Source organism: Myotis myotis, unplaced genomic scaffold (genome assembly GCF_014108235.1).
Source record: "Myotis myotis isolate mMyoMyo1 unplaced genomic scaffold, mMyoMyo1.p scaffold_m19_p_8, whole genome shotgun sequence".
NCBI classification, from domain to species: domain Eukaryota; kingdom Metazoa; phylum Chordata; class Mammalia; order Chiroptera; family Vespertilionidae; genus Myotis; species Myotis myotis.
In genome coordinates, this window is record NW_023416390.1 from 36,567,194 (window position 1) to 36,585,550 (window position 18,357).

Sequence of the window (18,357 nt, forward strand, 5' to 3'; positions counted from 1 at the left end):
CATTTTAGTCAAGGACAGAGTCTCCCCCAGGCAAAGAGAGTTCTGAGCCTGCAGACAGGCAGGGGGACCCAGAAAAGACCAGCTCTCAAGAGCTTCAGGTCTCTGAGCTCACACCTCCACCCAGGCCTGCACACGTGTCCCACGCCCCAACACCTGCACACACAGGCACACACTCTCCCATGAGCTCTCCCCAAACGCCTGCACACATGTCCCCACACCCTACCACATTCACTCTGCCGTGAGCTCCCCCCACCAGCTCACACAGCCCCACACCAGCTTGAAAGACCCTCTGTTCAGTCCCAGGCACCGCCCCTCAGGTTCTGTTTGCTGCCGGGCTGTGCTGCCACGGCCAGGTGGCCTCGGACCCCCCACACACAGCCTGAGAAGGTCTCCCTGGGCCTCGGCCTGTGTGGGGCTCCCGGGTTCAGACCCAAAGTCATGTGCAGAGTGGCTATTCTCACGTACCCACCATACCCAGAAACATGGTTTACTTCCCATGGCCCATGTGACCCCTGTGTCACCTCACAGCCCCTCACCTCCATCTGTGAATGGGGTCGTTATACTGCGGCCACCCAGGGAGGGAGATGAGATGAGGCCCACCTGCACTGGCGCCAGGCCTCCTACCCGGGGGGTTACAGTCTGGCAGGGGCTACATAGCCTGGAGCTGGGGCCTGGCTGCCTCCCCACAACCTGTGCACATTCCGAGCAGGGGGGTCAGGGGGGGTGTCCCTGTTTATTGCCCTATTCACTCACCTTGTGAGAATGGAGAACTGGGGACACAGGCCATGACCAGGATCTGCAGCAGCAAACAAGTGGCCTAATTGGGAGCAGGGCGATGGACAGCAGCAGAAGGACAGCAGGGTCAGGGAGAGCCCCTCTCACCGGGGCTGGGCTGCCCAAAGAAGGAAGGGGAAGGTGGCCCAGCAAGGACAGTGTGGAGAGGGGCTGCCAGGGGCTGAAGTGAAGAGAGAGGGAGCAAGGGAGGCCCAGCCAGAGGAGCCCAGGGAAGCCACCCAGCGCCTCCCTGCCCCCTCAGCCTCTGTGCACTGTGTGTGGGGTGGACGACATTCTATTTTTCCCTGGTCTTATCCATTTGGAAGTCTGTGGTGGGGCGTCTGGCACCCTGAGGTTCCCCAGCCCTGGTCTCAGGTGATGCTGACACAGCCTTTGCTACCACAGGCCCTGAGCAGGCAGACAAGCAAGGGCTGGCCGCAGGAGGTGCAGCCTGGGCCACGGCCCTGTCTGGCCCAGGTTTTCATGAGGCTGCAGGGGGCTCTCTGCTGCCTGCCCAAATGTACTCCGTGGTCCTGGGGTGCCCTTCCCGACCCGGGCTCAGGTGTCTCCCCTGCCAAACATGGGCTGTGAGGCAGGTCCTTGGTCCCTCCAGCTGTGATATGCCAAAGAGGGGCTGGGGCGAAAGACCCAGTCTTCAGAGGTCCCTTAGTATCCAACCTCCATCTGAGCCCCCACGGCCCTGCCACAGGTCCTGAGGCTGCAGCAGAAGCTGGCGGAAGTGAAGGAGCGGCTCTGTGAGAGCCGCAGGGCTGAACAGAGCCTCCGGGCTGAGCTGCACGGAGCCACCATGAAGCTGCAGCAGGCCAGCAGTGTGACTGACAGCCTCCAGGCTCGCCTGGACAGGGCCTGCCACCGCGCCCATAGCCTGGAGCAGGAGCTGGCCCGGGCAGAGGGTGCCAGGCGGGATGCAGAGGGCCAGCTGGGCCGGCTTTGGTCCATACTCTGCTGCGAGCTGGGGCTCCGAGCACAGAGCCCCTCTGCCTCCCCTAAACGGCCCGGCTCCCCCACCAAAGGTCAGTGTCTTTGGTGGCTGCAGGGGGCTCCTCTCCCAGCTCCACCACCTACCTGGGCCACCCCCACCCCTCCCTGGGCCTCACACTCTGCACCATAAGGGCCTGGACCCTGTGCCCCATCCCCGGCTCCCTGTGGGTGGGGACAACAGAGAGAAAGGGAGACAGGGCATCCATGTGCCACTGAGCCCGTCCCCTCAGACCTCACTGTCCTACAGGTTTGGACGGTTCTCAGGGTCGCTCTGGGCGGCACAGTGCCAGCCCCCCTGCCAGGTCCCGCTCACCACTTCGATGGCCTTCACCCGCACCAGGACAGCAGGGCCCAGACATGGACGTGGCCTCTGTGCAGGACGCCCTGAGGGACTTCATGCAGAAGCTGCGGGATGCCCAGCAGGAGCGGGTAAAAAGGGGCAGAGAGGACCTGCCCTGAAGGCTCCGAGAGACAGGAGGGGCCACTCTCTGTGTGCTGTCCACCTGGGTCCAGGGCAAGGGCGTCACCATCCCCATGCCTGTCTCCTGAAGAACCATCCCAGGGGCTGGCCACATCACCTGCAGAGTGTCCCCCGTGACCTCTCACACGGGACCAAGCTCCCAGCAGCTACTCACATGGGCTCCCCATCTTGCCACCCCGGGGATGCCCCTCCTAACCTACCAGGTGGGAGGAGCTATGGGAAAGACTGATAGTCATGGCATGACCTATTCCCCCACTCTACGTGCATACCCCAAACCTAGACATGCAGGCACAGCGCCTCCAAGTCCTCCCCAGGGCCTGTCCTGAGTGCCTCTATAATGCCCACCAGACCCCCAAAACCTCTAGCTCCCCACTCCCCGCAGCCCTGCCTGCTGACCTTTGACCTTCTCCCAGGACAACTGGCGCGCCCAGGTTCGCCACCTGAGCAGCTGGCTGAGAGAGGTGGAGAGGGAGCGTGCCCGAGCCCAAAGCCACGTGCGGCTGCTGAAGACAGCGCTGGCCCAGGCGGAGGAAGGTGACCTCCCTTCCCCACCTGCTCCTGGGGGTCCCCCAGAACACCCACTCCTGGCCTCCAGTGTGCAGTCCTGGGAACAGCTCAGGCTTGGGCCATGGGGTAACACCAAACCAGCACCCCCCTGCTCTGGGGGACAGACTTCCTGAGACTCTGAGAGGCCTCCTCCCTCCATGGCATTCTCTTCCCACCTGGGCTTCTGCACTGGCTGTGCCCAAAGTTGGAGCCTTCCTCCCAGTCACAAGGCCCATCCCCCCATTGGGTCTCTGCCCTCAGAGAGGCCCCTGCCCTGCTGGTCACCCCACTGCATTTCTGTCCCTCACCCCATTAGTGGGTCACCCAGGGAGCCAGGCCCAGGGCCTGAATGTCTGGAAGGAAAGGCCTGAGAGAAGGGTGGGCTGGGGAGGGGCCTGGGGTCCAGGCCTTGAGCTTTGAGGGAGGAGCAAGGTTGTCAGAGGGGAGCCTCTCAGCCCCCACCGTCTAGATGCCAGTCACTAAAACTCCCGGGCCTCAGTTTCCCAGCCTCTGAGATGGGAGGGGCGATCCCCCGTATGGGAGTCCCTAGACCTTGGGAACCAGGCAAGCCACCCTGCTTGCCCCACAGGCTGGCGCCAGGCAGAGAGGGAAGTGGGCAGTGCCCAGGCCACCAGGGCCCTGCAGAAGGAGGTGCTTCAGAGGCTGGAGGGGGAGTACCTGGCGAGTGTGCGGACAGCAGGACAGGAGAAGAGGCGGCTCCAGGTGGGGACCCCACACCCCAGGGCCGGGAGGGGAAGGGGGAGGCTGAAAGGGCTGCTGGGGAGGGGAGGTTTCAGGTCCCTGTGGGCAGGTGGCCTCAGGGGCACTGGGTTCCCACAGAGCTTATCAGGGCTGTCCCTGAAGAGCTGTATTTGAGGTGGTCCTAACCCTTATTTTACAGATTGGGGAAACTGAGTCCTGGGCAGAGAGTGAGTTGGCCTAGGTGGCAGAGCCAGCCAGAGGCAGACCAGGGCAGACCCGGCCTCTTTCTGTGACCACACCAGCAGGCATAGCGGGCCCCGCCTCGGTGCTCTCTCTCTATGGGGTCAGGTCTATGCTGTTACGGGACTTTTTTTTTTATCTTCATCCAAGGATGTTTTATTGATTTTGAGAGAGAGAGAGAGAGAGAGAGAGAGAGAGAGAGAGAGAGAGAGAAGGAGGGATATGGATGTGAGAGAGAAACATCAATCTGTTGCCTCCTGTGCACACCCCGACCATGGATTGAACCCCCAGCCTAGGTATGTGCCCTGACCCAGAATCAAACCCAAAACCTTTTGGTATATGGGTTGACCCTCCAACCAACCAAGCAGCTCATCCAGGGCCTGTGGGGCGGTTTTTACCCCATGTCACTCACACACAAAGCAGGCTGCACAGGATGGACTCAGTAAATGACCCCATGTGGGCTCTGTGCTGTGAAGGTGGCTGGTGGTCTGCAGTTTCCAGGTGAGGAATCTGGGCCCAGAGAGGGCCGGCCTGGGTGATGGGGGCCGGCTTCCCCCTCACTGCTCGGCCCCGGAAAGCTGAGGCTCCTTGAGGACTTCAGGGGCATGGGGGACAGTGTGCTTGGAGTGGAGCACTGGCCCTTGGGAGACCCTGGGGGACCAGGGTCTCGGGCCTCACCCTGAGAAGTTGAGGTGGCTGCGGGCAGCAGAGCAGAAGGGATTCATGGGGCAGGACACAGGCTCTCAGCCCCACAAGTGCCACTAGCTGCACATCACCCCTCTCCAAGCGCCCTGGATGGATGGGTGAGGGAGGACAGGGATGGTCCTGCAGGGGAGGGGCCAGAGAAAGCACGGAGGAGCTCAGCCCAGAAAAGATTTGTAAGACAAAATGTAGTTTCTGTTTCAAGACCCCTCCAGCTGAAGCTGCTGTGGTGATGGGGGGCGGGTCATCCCAGGGCCCAGGTGCCTAGCTGAGTGGTAGCAGGACTTGTGAGGTGTGAGAGTCTGAAAAACCAGGAGAGGTAGGGTGGGACTATGTTCCGTTTTACACATATGTTCACATGTATGTGTCCCATGCACATCTATAATAATAAAAGTGTAATATGCTAATTGTCCTTCTGGACGATCTTCTGGAGGAAGCCAGGGCTTCAAGGGAAGCCCGGGTCCCGGGTGCCTGCTGGCAGCCAGAGGGAAGCCCGGGTCCTGGGTGCCAGAGGGAAGCTGGTGTCAACAGCCTGGGGAAGGAAGGCCTACTCTTGCACGAATTTCGTGCATCAGGCCTCTAGTTTGAAAATAAGTTGAACTATACCTATTAAATCAACCGTTACAAATACAACACTCCTCACTGGATCTGTCTCCCGAATTTATCCAGGCTGAGAGTGATACGTTAAATTTTCCCACTGTGATTTTTTTTCTTTTGGCAACGTCTCCTTTATTCCAAGAGTCTTTGATTTGTGGATTTTTACGGCATGCTCTTCAGAATTCCACCTTTCTCGCTGCTCCAGCTTTTCCAGATCTGGAGGCCTCTGCCCGTAACCGTTCTGTCCTAAATTCCACTCCACCTGATGGGGCACAGCCCACCCGTCCCAGAGGCACTCCTGCCCTTCCTGCCCCACCGTCCCTCAGCCAGGAATCTGTTTCAACTCCACCTGAGTCTCTGCCCTTTTGCCGTTTCAGGAGACTTTATCCCACTTACAAGCCTCACAGTGGTGTGCTCACTCTGCTTTTCTCTGCCCTTGACTGTAGGTTGTTTGCTCTCCCCTTCCCTCAGTGCCCACATGCTGGCCTCGTCCCTTTCCCTGGTCTTGGGGGTACACGGGTGTTACCGAGATGAGCATGTAGCAATGTTGCACTGTGCTCAGGGAATGCTGGTGGCAGTTGGAACCCCTTCTTATGCCCGGCCTCCCCCAGGAGTTCTGTCCCGGGACCTGCCCTTATCTTTCTGCTAAGTGCTGGCTGGGTTCGTGCAAAGCCTGCCCCTGAGTTCAAGCCCCCAGTGTCTGCAGACAGACCCAGAGGATTATCCAACAGCAGCCACACCTGGTGCCTTCCTTCTCAATCACAGGGGCCGATGGAACCCCATTTGTGGGCTCCCAGTCCTGCAGGCCAAAAATCCCTCGTGGGTGACTTGTTCTCTCCCACGTCTCAGCCTCTGGGGTGGGCTGGTCCCGAAGCTGGAAGAATCCCCTGGCAGCTCATTCAGGGTGTGGCAAGGTCCAGTTCCCTGTGGCTCTGGGACCAAGTCCCGTATCCCAGCCCTCGGCTGAGGATGGAGCAACTTCTACAGGCTTCTCCCAGGTCCTGGCATGGGCCTTCTCATGGTCCCTCATCGGATCCCCGAAGATCAGACCTCCTGTGACACTAGACCCGCCTGGGTGGTCTCCTATTGGTTAATTACTAGCCCTCATTACCTCTGCAAATCCCTTTGCTACGTAATCATTAGAGGATGACATCAGGGCCAAAGGTCACAGGCCATCTGTAACTGCCGGCCCCGGATTTTAGGAATTTGTTGGACGTGTAGGCTGAACTCTTGTGCACACAGCTATCTCAGGTGAGCCAGCCCTCTCCCCATCTCTCCGAGAGAGGCTTTTTCCCTCCGATCTCAGGCTGGTTGCTTGCCCTCTGACCTCCGTCTCGGTTGGATTCCAGAAATGTGAGAATGTTGTAGGTTATTTGAAGTGTTGTGTCCAGAGTGGGGAGCCAGAACGCCCATTTAGCTTTGAAATTCAAAAACATTGACTCCTCCATTGTTTGTGCCTGTGCTTGGTGAACCCAACAAGGCAGAATCCAATCTACCTCCGTTTATACAGGCTCTTTCCACTGGAAAAGCATCTCTCCTTCCCCATGCTTCCCTGTTAGTTTGTCCCAAAATTCACAGCAGCCCAACACTGCTCTCTGGGCCTGTCTTCCTTCCTGACCTTGAACTTCACCTTTCCAGGTCACAGCAGTTCAGGGTCTTCTGCCTGTTTAGCTGACCTGTCCTGTGTTGGCCTTTGTGTGTGTGTGTTGTTGTTGTTGTTTGTTAATCCTCACCCGAGGATATTTTCCCACTGATTTTTAGGAAGAATGGGAGAGGGAAAGACAGAGAGAAACATCGATGTGAGAGAAACACATCGATTGGTTGCCTCCTGCGTGAGCCCCGACCAGGGCAGGGCTGAGAAGGAGCCTGCAACCGAGGTACATGCCCTTGCATCAAACCCGGGACTCTTTGGGCCACAGGCTGACCTTTATACACTGAGCCAAGCCAGGTAGGCGGCCTTTGTGTTTCTATCTCAATTGTTCACTCTCCGGCTCCCCCATGGCCTCACCTTGAGAATATCATTGAACCTTTTCTAACACGGATTCCCTTTTCTTGCAATCACTTTGTTCTCTATAGTTTGAGACCCTCAGATCTGATTCCTCAGATTGGCTTTGTCTCTTGAACCAGTTGATTGCTACGCACGTCATCATTTTTTTCCTCTGCACGTCTTTAAAGAAGGGGGTCTGGTCTTGCTCAAAGTTGGAAGTGGAGAGGAATCTCCTGGGGACTTGGTGTGACCCTTCCAGATACTTCAGGCCCAAAGGAAAGGCAGAGAGAAAGGTCCCAAGGGGAGCCGAGGGGGCCATGGGGCATGGGGAGCCGGTGGCAAAAGCAGTCCCGAGCCCTCACTAGAGCTTTTCTGTTCCAGGAATGGGGTGGGCGAGGGCCCTGCTCTGGGGCCACAGCCATAGTGACTGGAGGCCTCTTGTTCTTCACACACCATGACCCTCATTCCCGGAGGCCTCCCCTCCATGTCAGACGCCCCCTCCAGTCCTGGCTCTGAGCCGGGGTTCCCAGGAACTGGGGAGTCTTCTGAGGTTCTTCAGATATTCTGTATCCATGTTAATTTTTCTGCTTGATCAATAATTTCCTCATTTTTTTTTTATTGGAGTGTGTGTCCTAAAATCTCAGTATTATGTGAAATTTTTCTAGAATTCTGGCAATTACCATTTCTCCTATTTTCAGGCTGGTTGGTTCTGTCTATCCTCCATCTTGCAGGAGCCCTCAAAGTTCTGGTCTCCAGCTCTGAGGGAAGTTCTCCCACATTTTGTGACCTCTTGACCATTGCAGTGGGCATAGGATGGGGATTGAGACTCACCTAAATCACTGGCAGCCCCAGGCCCTTTTGACAAACAGCCAACCCAGGCATCAGTGTTTGCCACTGAGGGTGTGAGCCAGAGCAAGGTCTGCAAGCTACACGACAACGTTCACGTTCCCGGCCTGGGTTTTTCTCCATTTCACATAAGCCAATGTGTTTGTCAAGAGAAAGTTAATTAAAAACATATTTTTCTAATTAAATGGTAGGCCGTGCTGTGCAAACAGTAAGATTCTTGTTTGAGTGCAAACCCCTCCCGTTTCCAGGGCTACCCTGGGGATTCACTAGATCAGCGATGCACAGCTCGCATCACCCACCCACATGACCCTGCATCAGAGCCAGGTCCCAGCCTCCCGCTCCAAGGCTCACAGTGTCCTCCTGGCACCCGGACTTGTCACGTCCGACCCCACTGGCTCTCACGTGCCCCTGTGTGAGCCCTGCCGCACATCCCACCTCTCCAGAGAACACTCCCCAGGCCCAGCCTGAGCTCAGTCCAGGTTCTAGAAGCGAAGCTGGGGAGCCCCTGGCACCCCTGGGCACATGTTTTTAGCTGGTTCCTAACTTTTGTCAAGAATGTCTGTGTTTGTGTCTCCTTAGGGTATTGTCTTTATCAGCTTTTTTTTGTGTTGAGATGTTTTATCTTGATTTAGTGAATTGGTGAGCTTTCCATCTTTTTCTCTCACCTGGAATAATCTAAATAGCCTAAGAGGTAAGCTTTTTGAAAGGTTAGTCTGAATTTGCGTGCAAACTGCGCCCTCCTGTCATCTTACATAGGCTTTAACTTCCTCTCCATCTCTGTCATTTTCAGTTCTCCGCCTCTTCTTGTCACGTGGCAGTCACCCACCTTACATTGTTGAGTGCACGTGTGTTTACTGTCGTCATAGTGACATGTGTGGCTATACCTGCAGTTAGATCTGTGCCTGTGCTGGGTGTCGGAGATTCTATTTATTTCCCCTCATCCAACTTGTCAACAGTTCATCTCTTTTATTGATCTTTTCAAAGAATCAACTTTTATCTCTTCTCTTATTTCTGTCCACTTTACTCATTTCGGCTTTTATCTCTGTTAACATCCTCTTTTGGTTGTCATTTTCCTGATTTCTGACATTGAATAAGTGTGTGTTTATGTTTGGACTTTGTCTGTCACTAGTAAGAGAATTCACTGTGAACCGTGTTTTCCCTAATTGAGGTTTGCTGTGTGAGCCGTGGCTTTTCCATATGAATTATTTTCCTTTTTACCCATTTTCCAGGAGTTTCAGTTTTTATTCCTTCTTTAATTCAAAAGACTAATTCCATGTTTGTGCCTCCTTTTGTCGCCACATCTGGTCTCACTGGCGAGAGGGTGTGGCGTGGGCAGTGTGGGCCTTTGGTCAGCTTCTGGGGGGATCTGGGTTTATGCTCCTGGTTGTCGGCTGTTTGCTGGTTGCTCTTTGCTTTCTTGGTTTGGTTTTGTCTATTTGTTTGTGGTATGTTTGGAGGAAACTGAACAAGCTGATTGCAAAGTTTACGGGGAAGAAAAGATGTTTATAACTGATTTAAGGCAGCAGGAGGGGTAGCACAGGCTGGACAAAGAGGCCAGCAGGGTGGTAGAGTCCAGAGGTGTTCAGCTGTCACTACTTGGCGCCAAGTCTCTTATATCTGAGCAATTCGGGGGCCCATTGTGTCCTGGGACTGGCCAGAGGGCGGAACCAGCCAACCAATGAATGGGTCCGTTGTGACCCAGGGGCTGGAAAGGTGTCAGGCTGAGGACCTGAACTCCAAGGCCCAGAGGACGGATTGGCTGGTCGTGGCATGCTCTGCTCTTCACTGTGCATAAGCAGGCTGTGCAATGAGACCCCCACCCTGTATGTGCACAAGACATTTTCCACCCTTCCTTCTACAAGACCCTCATTTCACAACAGCCCTCAGAGGATGTGGCACCTTACAGCCCCCTCCCTTCCTTCTCCTGGCCTCAACAAGAACCCAGTGAGATTGCATCACCCCATGCACAGATGGGGAAACTGAGGCTGGGGGCCTGGTCCAAGGGCACGAGGGGAGCCCCGTGTCCCTGCCCCACGCCCGGCTCTTCCCTGCCTGGCTCCCAGGTCAGAGCTACAGGTTGGGCTCCATTCGCTATTACAATGAATTTAATTCCATGGGCACTGAGTCCTTATAAGAGAAGCCCAGTTTCACATAAGCGGTCTGGGCCTCTTTAAATACCATGAGATATTTAAGCTGTGTTTGAAGGAAACCTCTGCTTTTCTACTGGAAAATGTGTCCAAACAGAAAATTATAATTTTCAAAATTGCAAGGGAGGGTGAAACGTCACAATTTTAGGGACAAGCATTGCCCTCCTCCCTTTTCTTTTTCAAAGTACTAGTGTCAGCCCCCAAAAAAGTGTGTACAGGGTCACCCTGCCGTCTCCAGTCACTTCCCGGCTCCTCCGAGCAGCCCCCCTGTGTGAGCGGCCAGCGTCTGCTCCAGCATTTAGTGAGAATAGAGTGAAAGGATGGACCATGGCCCCTCTGACAGCCCCGGGGCCTGGCTGCTGTGGTCGCTGTGGAGGATGGGTGTTTGCTGAGACTGGGACCCTGGGACCTGAGAACTAGAGCTTGCCTGGGCCACTGGGGTGCCTGCACCTTCAGGCTCCTCTCCCTGGCTCGGTGCCCAGGCTTCCTCTTGCCCTCACACTTCACCCCCTCAGTTGGCCCTTTCTCCCCTCCCCCAGCCAGGCTTCCAGAAGGCCTGCCCCTCTCTCCCCGACACCCTCAGCCTGTCACCACACACACACACACATACACACACACTAGAAAAGGTCACTAGCAACACTTGGTCCCACCCAAAGGGTCCTTTTTGGGTGTCTCCTTTACCCCTTGGGGCACCTCCCTCCCAATTTCTGCTGACGTTCTGGGCTTCCCTGCTCGACCATCTCTTTTTCTCTCTGTCCGGACATCTGCTTGTCAGGACCCCTTCGCTCCCCTTCTCCCCTCTTACCGGGACACCCTCCCCTCCTCTGGCCTCCAGAGCCACCTGGTTCTGAAACACTGCCCCTGAGTTTAGTGACTCCTGGGCACCCCTCAAGACTGAACTCTGAACCTTCACCCCCAGATATGTTCCCCGCCTGCCTTCCGTCTGGGTGAGTGGGTCCTGGACCACCCAGCAGCCCATGCCTGGGAGTCCTCATTCCCCCGCACGGCCCCTCCAGGCTCAAAGTCCCATGTCATGTCCGTTTACTCCCCCACTCACATCCAAGCCACCTCCTGTCCACCACGGAGTCAGAGGACCAGAGATACTGGCCACTTCTCACACAGAACACAGGGGAAAATTCAAAAACTAGAGACTGTCCCAACCACATGAAGCCATGCTGGTCACAAGCCAACCTCAAGTTTCCAACAATGGAGTCTGCATAGAACTCATCAGAAATCTCCAGGCCCCACTGCAGGCCGGCTCAGGGCCCAGGGGCCATGTTCTCCTTGTGAGGGCTCAGAGCAGAGGGGTGAGGGGGCAAGGCTGCTGTCACAGGAGAGAGACCTGGTGGGGGTGGTGTCGGTGGGGGACTCAGTGAGGCTGGTTGGGCTGCAGGGCTGAGCAGGACTCTGGGCAGTGAGGGCAGGGCCCTGGGGCAGGGGAGCAGGTGGTAGAGGGGTGGGCTGAGTCCAATAGGCTCCGTGACTTGGGGTGACTCTGGTCTTCATTCCAAGTCTGGAAGCAGGTGAGGGACACTGGTTGAGTCTTGAGGCCACTCTGGCCACAGCACAGAACCTGCCAGTGGAGCCTCTGCCCACACTGGGCCCACAAGGCCTCCTTTCCAGTTCCCACGGCTACATCTCAGACGGCCCAGTTGTGCAGTGTACTTGGCCTCCTCTCACCTCCTCACATCCCAGCGACCTGCAGCAGGTCTGGGCAGACACCCTGTGCCTCCCTCCCCAGGAGCAACTGGACACACTGCACCGGGCCCTGCATGAGAGCAGGAGGCACAGCCAGGGCCTGGCCCAGAGGAGTCGGCGGCTGGAGGAGCAGGTTGCCAGCCTGGAACACAGGTGCCAGGAGGCCGAGAGTGCACAGGGGCCCCTGCGGCAGGTGAGGCCCCCAGAAGGGCATGAACAGAATCAGCCCCTGGGCATGAACAGAGGTCCAGGTGTTCAGACACCATTCAGTGCCCGGCTGACAGAGCAGAAATCGGAGGAGGGAGAGCACACGCAGGGATTCCCTGGTCCAGGACCACCCGAGAGCCTGGTCCACGTAGCCTCTGTCTACCCAGGAACTTCAGAGGCAGCAGCTCAGGAAGCAGGGATTGGGGGCACAGTGCATGAAGAGGGACACAGGGCCTCCCAACACCTCAAGGGCTCCCACCTACAAGGGGAGCTCGTGGTGCGGCCTGAATGCCAGCCGCTGGTATGGGCTCTGACAGTGGTCCCTAGGAGAGGGTCAGGGGATCCCTCACCAGGGTCCCTCACTGGGGTCAGGTGAGGCTTGGGATGTGTCCTACTGCCCTGGGGGCCTGACAGGTCATGGCTGAGAGTCTCTGTGAGCACCCCTGGGCCACGTCTAGGCAGAGGGTCTTGCCTGTCCCCCAGCACAGGGATCTAGAGTGGTATGCGGACACAGACAGAGGAGGGGCTCAGGAACACACAGCTGCCACCTGGGCACAGACATCCACACCCTGTCATCCTTCCCCTTGCAGCACCGGCCCCAGGCAGGACTCCAGGAAGGGCATTCAGCCTGGGCTCACCTATGCAAAGGGAACCAGGTGTCTGTCACTCATGGCTGTCCCAGGCTGGGCTGCTCAGAAGGGCTGGTGGAGGCCATGTTAACTGGCTCCCCCACAGACTTTGCAAGGGCCTCCTCGGGTCCAGTGAACCCCTGGGCTTGTCACTGTGTCACCTGCTCACCAAGACCTATAAAGACTGGCTTCCTGCTGGGGCAGGCTTGTCTGGTCTGGGCAATGTGGCCCAAAGGCATAAGGACCTGGGGGACCACAGAGGCCAGGCTTAGCATCACTGGTGGAAGGAGTAGCAAGGAGACAGGTGCTCCGGGCTCTCAGACTCTGAAGGAGAAAGATGCCAGGGGGGCATGCGAACACCAGAAAAGGAAAGGTCAGGGCCAGAGACAAGGTGAAGGCTGCCACCACCTCAAGCAGGAGGGAAAGAGTTAGTTGTGTCAGGAGCAGAGGCAGAACCAGGAACAGCCATGGTCCCCACGGGTCATAGGGTGTATGTGACAGCTATGTGGACACTGACCACACGCCTCCTGAGGGAGCAGTGGGGCCTTGGCGGGGAGGGGACTGCTGGGCCTGGAGCCCCCAGGAAAGTATCTGTCCCATGTCCCAGGCAGGTCCTGTTCAGCTGAGGTGGACTCAGGGACAGGAGGGTTTTCCCGAGGGAAGTGGCCAAGTCAGTGGGGGGAAGGGACCCTGGGGATAGGATTGGGGTCTGGATGGGGGCACAGAGACCAGCAGGCCAGCACAGGCACTGACAACCACTGGCCAGCTTGTCCACACCGGGCCACCTGCCCGCCCAGGAAGGAGGGTCGGCAGCTGGGTACAGTCACCAGGATCCTGTCACTTCTCCTGAAGGGTGGGCCAGCGCTGAGCTGCTGAGCTGGGGAAGCGGAGGACTCACGGCCACTCCAGGGGCTCCTGGGGGGCTGAGCATTAGCCCGGCTATGGCACCGCCCCGTGGGGGAGGGGAGGAACAGCTAATGAGTTCCAGGAGGTCAGCTGCGAGGGGCCGCAAACCCATAAACCCTTTATTGGTGTCTCAGGAGGGGAAGCCCGGCCGTGGCCGTTTGTTTATTTTGGACCTCATGTTTCTCTGTTTCACATGCACTGCCAGGACTGTCACTGGGATTTTAAAGAAACAGGACTTCCTTTTCAGTGGAGGGGCTGTTTTTCTCAGTCCTGAAGAAGAAGGAATCCTTGCTTTTGAACACTGACCCCATAGTCTCACCCTGAGGCTGCTCCTCTGTAGCAGGCCCCTGAGAGCCCAGACCCTGAAGGGAGGACCGACAGGGGCTGCAGCAGGACTGGGCACAGTGGGCAGTGGACAGGTCTGGTTTGGAGAGAGGGCCTGGGCTCTGATGCTGCCCAGCTGCTGCTAGGACTGCAGGCCAGAGACCATCCCAGCAGCACCCAAGAGGCACGTCCGGGGTCAGGTCCTTCCTCCAAAGGGATCATCCTCAGGGGCAAATGGAGCTCCACCGACCTTCCCACCAACACTGTTTCTCTGTTTCACCCTCGTTCAAATGCCAATGGCCCTGGGTGGGGCTCGGGGTCCTGGCCCAGGGCAGCGCCCTGCCCCACCAAGCCAGTGCTCATGGGACCCAGAGCCCTTCCCAGAGGTACCCACATGCTCCCCGAAGAGCAGGCCACACTCCCCCAGCAGCCACTACAGGCTCTGCTCTTGCAGAGAGAGAGGGACACGCTGAACAGGGAAGGGGATACAGGGGGGGCCGAGGAGCCACTGGACCAGCCCCTGAGCAGCCTGCACCTCCAAGTGGACAGGGCCCTGAGGCAGGACCAGCACCTACTGGTGAGCAGGGCCGGCGCAGCTCTGCATACCCCAGCCTTGGGAGTGGGCTCAGCACAGGGGGTATCCAGGTGGTGTGGGTCCCGGAAGGGTGGGCCACCCTGCCTGACTCAGGACACACATACAGGTGTGCACGCACAGGGGTGTCTGCTGGGTCACACCTGGGAGTGGTGGGACGGTCGGGTGTCTCGTGAGCCAGCACCTAAACCAAAAAGGGAGGTGTGGGGGAGCACAGCTCCCCTGCATGTGTTGGGGGGGATCTCCCTTTCCACCACTGGGCAGACTCTCCACCCCAGACGAGGAATTTACAAGCAGGTGGGAGGCAGCAACATTCAGCCTATGACGCCTGCAGAACCCCAGTCCAGACAAGCAGAAACCAGGATGCCATTAAAGCAGATGTAAGGTCCACCCTGCCGGCCTGTGGACTGGGCTCTAGCTCAGATGAGGCCCAAATCTGCTTGCCGATCTAGACTGGGGCCCACCCCCCACCAGAGGGCAGTGGGTAACAGAGGACTGGACAAAGGAATAGTGGCCTCAAGGGCAAGCGGGCAGCAATGAGGTGTCTAAGTTCTCACCCAGGTCCAGAGAGCGGAGCTGGAACAGGCCCAAGCCCAGCAGCCCCAGGAGCTGGCTGCCCAGCACCAGCAAGACCTGGCTGTGGAGGCCAAGCAGGCCCTGGGGTCCCAAGTGCTGGAGGAGCAGGTGGGTCCGGGTGGAGGGCAGAAGAGGGGAGGGGAGGGGAGGGGAAAGCCCGGTGTCCTGCAACACACCCCTCCAGCAGGGGTTCTCCACACTGACACCCAGGAGCTCCAGCTCACTGAGAGGCGGAGCAGGTTTCTGGGGCAGTTGCCACCTGCTCTGCCTCTACTGCCTGCCCGTAAGGAGGGGTGGTGAGGACAGTCCCTCAGTCAGAGGTCGAGGCCTGCGAAGTGTCCAGACTGTGCCTGGCAGGTGGCAGTTGTCCTTCAGGCAGGAAGAGAGAGTGTCATGTGGGGACAAGGTGATGACAGTGTGACAGAGCCTTGGAAATGTAGCTGTGCTGCCCCCCCCACACACACACAGGTACACACACATGTATACACACCGGCAAAGACATGCCTGCCAGGGCTGGCCCACAGGCTCCAAGCTGTCAGAGACAGCTACATTCTACGAATAAGGAAACTGAGACCCAGAAAGGTAAAGTGACTGCCCAGTGTTACCCCCAAGTTAGTGTCCCTGACCCACCAAGCCACGTCTGCTGAATTTATGAGCTCAGGAGAACTTATTTCCTTATCACTCTGAGTACATTCATGGCCTGAATGGAAGGGGGTCTGTCCACTGTGGGTCCCTAGGATGGGTGGATGTACCGGATGAGGTGAGCCTGCGTGTCCCTGTGTGTTTGCTGATGTTTCAGTCCCATGCATGTCACCTCTTGGGGGAACCATGGACTGTGGCCTCCCAGTGCTTCCTGTTACAGAGCTCTGGGGAGGCCTAAGACCGTTTCTGCCCCGTTCCCAGGTGGCCAGGAAGGAGCAGCTGGACTAGGAAGTACAACGGCAGCAACATGCCCACCTCAGTCAGGCCTTCCCTGCCAAGAAGTGAGCCCTGCTGCCAACCCTGCCACAGTCCTGACCAGCCAGACGCAGAACCATGAAGTGGAAAACCAATGCTCATGCGGCTCAGTGTGGGCCCGGTGCCTGCAGAGGGGCTCAGGGAGCAGGAAGCCGGAGCCTACACTCACCTCCAGGAGTCCCATGTCAGCAGGCATCCTCTGGCTCCCCGACCACTGAGCACCCCACCCTGTGACGTGGGCTTCTGCTGCACACCTCCTCCTCCAGCCACTGTCTCCACCTGGACATGCCATCGGGACAGACCCCGCCAAGCCAGTTTCCTTGGCCACAGGCTACATCCCCTGCCCTCAGCTCTGTAAACACGGGGAAACACGTGGAAAACATTTCCACCAAATGGAGCCAAAAACAGAGTGTCCTTCAAGGCCCAGTGCCCGCCTCCCACGCCCAGAGGCTGTGGAACCTTCTGTATCCAGGAACTGCAGGTCTCTCACGATGGCAGGTGGCTGGAAATGACTCAGTCGGTCCCTGTGACTCACTGGCCTGAGAGGCACGGGAGCAGGAACTTAAAAGTCAGAGTTGCAGAACCTCTCACTTTCCCAATCTGTGAACCTGGGCCAGGGACCCTTAGAATCCAGCCCCGTTGCTATGGAAACAAGGCAGCCATCTTCACCTATAGGCATTTTTATTCATTTCCCCCATTTATACCAGGTCAGCGATTTATTTTCCTCTCCAAATGGCCTCTTTTGTTCTATGACACCAGCCAGCCCAGGACTCACGGTACCCAAGGTTCTTGTGAGTTCAGCTCCTCCCAGGGAACCCCTGTCATACTCTGGAGGACAAGCATGGGGGCAGGAGGGGTCCAAAGCTCCCGGAAGCCACCCCATCTCGGCCACTGTAAGCTGTGGCCCAGAGAGACGGCCGTCTGTCTCATTCAAGATGGATCCAGGCTTGTTTTCACCTGGTGGTCCTTTGGAGACCTGTCTGGGATTGCACAGCTAGAGACGGGCATCCCTGCCATCCCCCAAGGAGGCGGGCCATGCTGGCCTCGCCCACCCTCATCTGCCCAGCAAAGCTTTGGGCACAGGGTCCTGTTGACTGGAGGACAGAGCTGGGCCAGGTAGACTGAGCAAAGTGAGGCCCAGTGTTGGGCACTGGACTCTGTCCTCACACAGCACCCTGTAGGTGAGGTGCAGGGAGGAGGGCGGGGTAGAGGCCCATCCTGGTATACAAGGTCAAGGCAGAACTGCTGCCCTCCCCACAGTCGAAGGGATAGGGCAGAAAAGCGACCCGTCTCCCACCCATCCCTGCTCCCTGGAACTCGGGCCAAGGCCCTTGGGTGCTTCTCCCCTGCTATCCCACATGGAGTTCTGTGGCCTGTAAGAGGCTCGGCAGGTTCCAGCATCCCTATAGGAGTTGCCAGCCTTGCAGGGCAGTCCCAGCTCTGCTCCTCTCCAGCTGTGCAATCCCAGACAGGCTCTCTAGGCCTCGGGGACCACCTGGTCTGGGGCACCAACCTTCTCAGGAGTCAAAGGACACACCTGAAGCCCACAGGGGGAGGAGGACTCATCTCCTGAGAGAGCAGGAGAGCCATGGGAACAGGGCCATCCTGAAGCACTGGGGCCAGAAAGAAGGAAGTGACACTGTAAGACAGAGGCAGGGGAGGATGACCAAGCACCCGAGGAGACAGACTCCACCTCCAACACACCAGCTTTTGAGGGAGGCAAAGGCCCCATCTCGGCCACAGCTGGGGAGGAAATGAGCCGAGGGACCCAGGAGTGCAGCTGGGCCAGGGCAATTGGTATCTGGGCCTCTTGACATTAATATTCTCACCTGTGGATGCTAAAGTGAGGCCAGAGCGCTCCCTCTCCCAGCACATGCATGCTCGGAGCCTGTGGGTTAGACTGTATCTGCTACTTTTAATACTCTTTTTAAAATGTTTACTTGAGCCCTGGCCAGTGTTCTCAGTGGTTAGAGCGTCGGCCCAAGCACCAAAGGGCCTTGGGTTTGATTCCTGGTCAAGAGCACGTTGCTGAGTTGCAGGTTCAATCCCTGGCCCCAGTCAGGACATGTGTGGGGATCGATCTCTCTCTCACTCTCTCTCTCCCACACCCCTCTCTTCCACTCTCTCAAAAAATCAATGGAAAAAATATCCTCAGGTGAGGATTAACAAAACACACAAAAAACTTTACTTGTGTTTTCCTGCATCATTAGAAAGGCCACAGCGCATAATTTTATTGGCTGCCAACCAGGGACATACCCTGCCTCCCACATGCCTGGGTCTCCACTGTGGTTTCCCTGCCATCATGGAACACTCAGAAATGGGAATCTTTGCCCTTGAACCAGGGGATATGCAGGAGGCAGGGAGGGGCCTGTCACCACCCCAGGGCAAGAAGAGCCATACCTGAGCCCACCTGTAACCCATTTATGGCCTCTCCCTGCAGAACT

The 18,357-nt window shown here is 57.4% G+C and overlaps 1 protein-coding gene across 1 annotated transcript in view; it reads left to right on the forward strand.

Moving 5' to 3' along the window:
* CROCC2 (ciliary rootlet coiled-coil, rootletin family member 2) overlaps nucleotides 1-16,185 on the forward strand; it is a 57,019-nt gene extending 40,834 nt beyond the window's left edge. The window contains 8 exon segments of the mRNA XM_036319611.1: nucleotides 1,484-1,808; nucleotides 2,024-2,205; nucleotides 2,671-2,791; nucleotides 3,393-3,526; nucleotides 11,766-11,915; nucleotides 14,243-14,365; nucleotides 14,942-15,064; nucleotides 15,860-16,185. Coding sequence (XP_036175504.1) covers nucleotides 1,484-1,808; nucleotides 2,024-2,205; nucleotides 2,671-2,791; nucleotides 3,393-3,526; nucleotides 11,766-11,915; nucleotides 14,243-14,365; nucleotides 14,942-15,064; nucleotides 15,860-15,943 — 1,242 coding nt within the window. The 3' untranslated portion in view covers nucleotides 15,944-16,185.
* The last annotated feature ends 2,172 nt before the right edge of the window (nucleotides 16,186-18,357 follow it).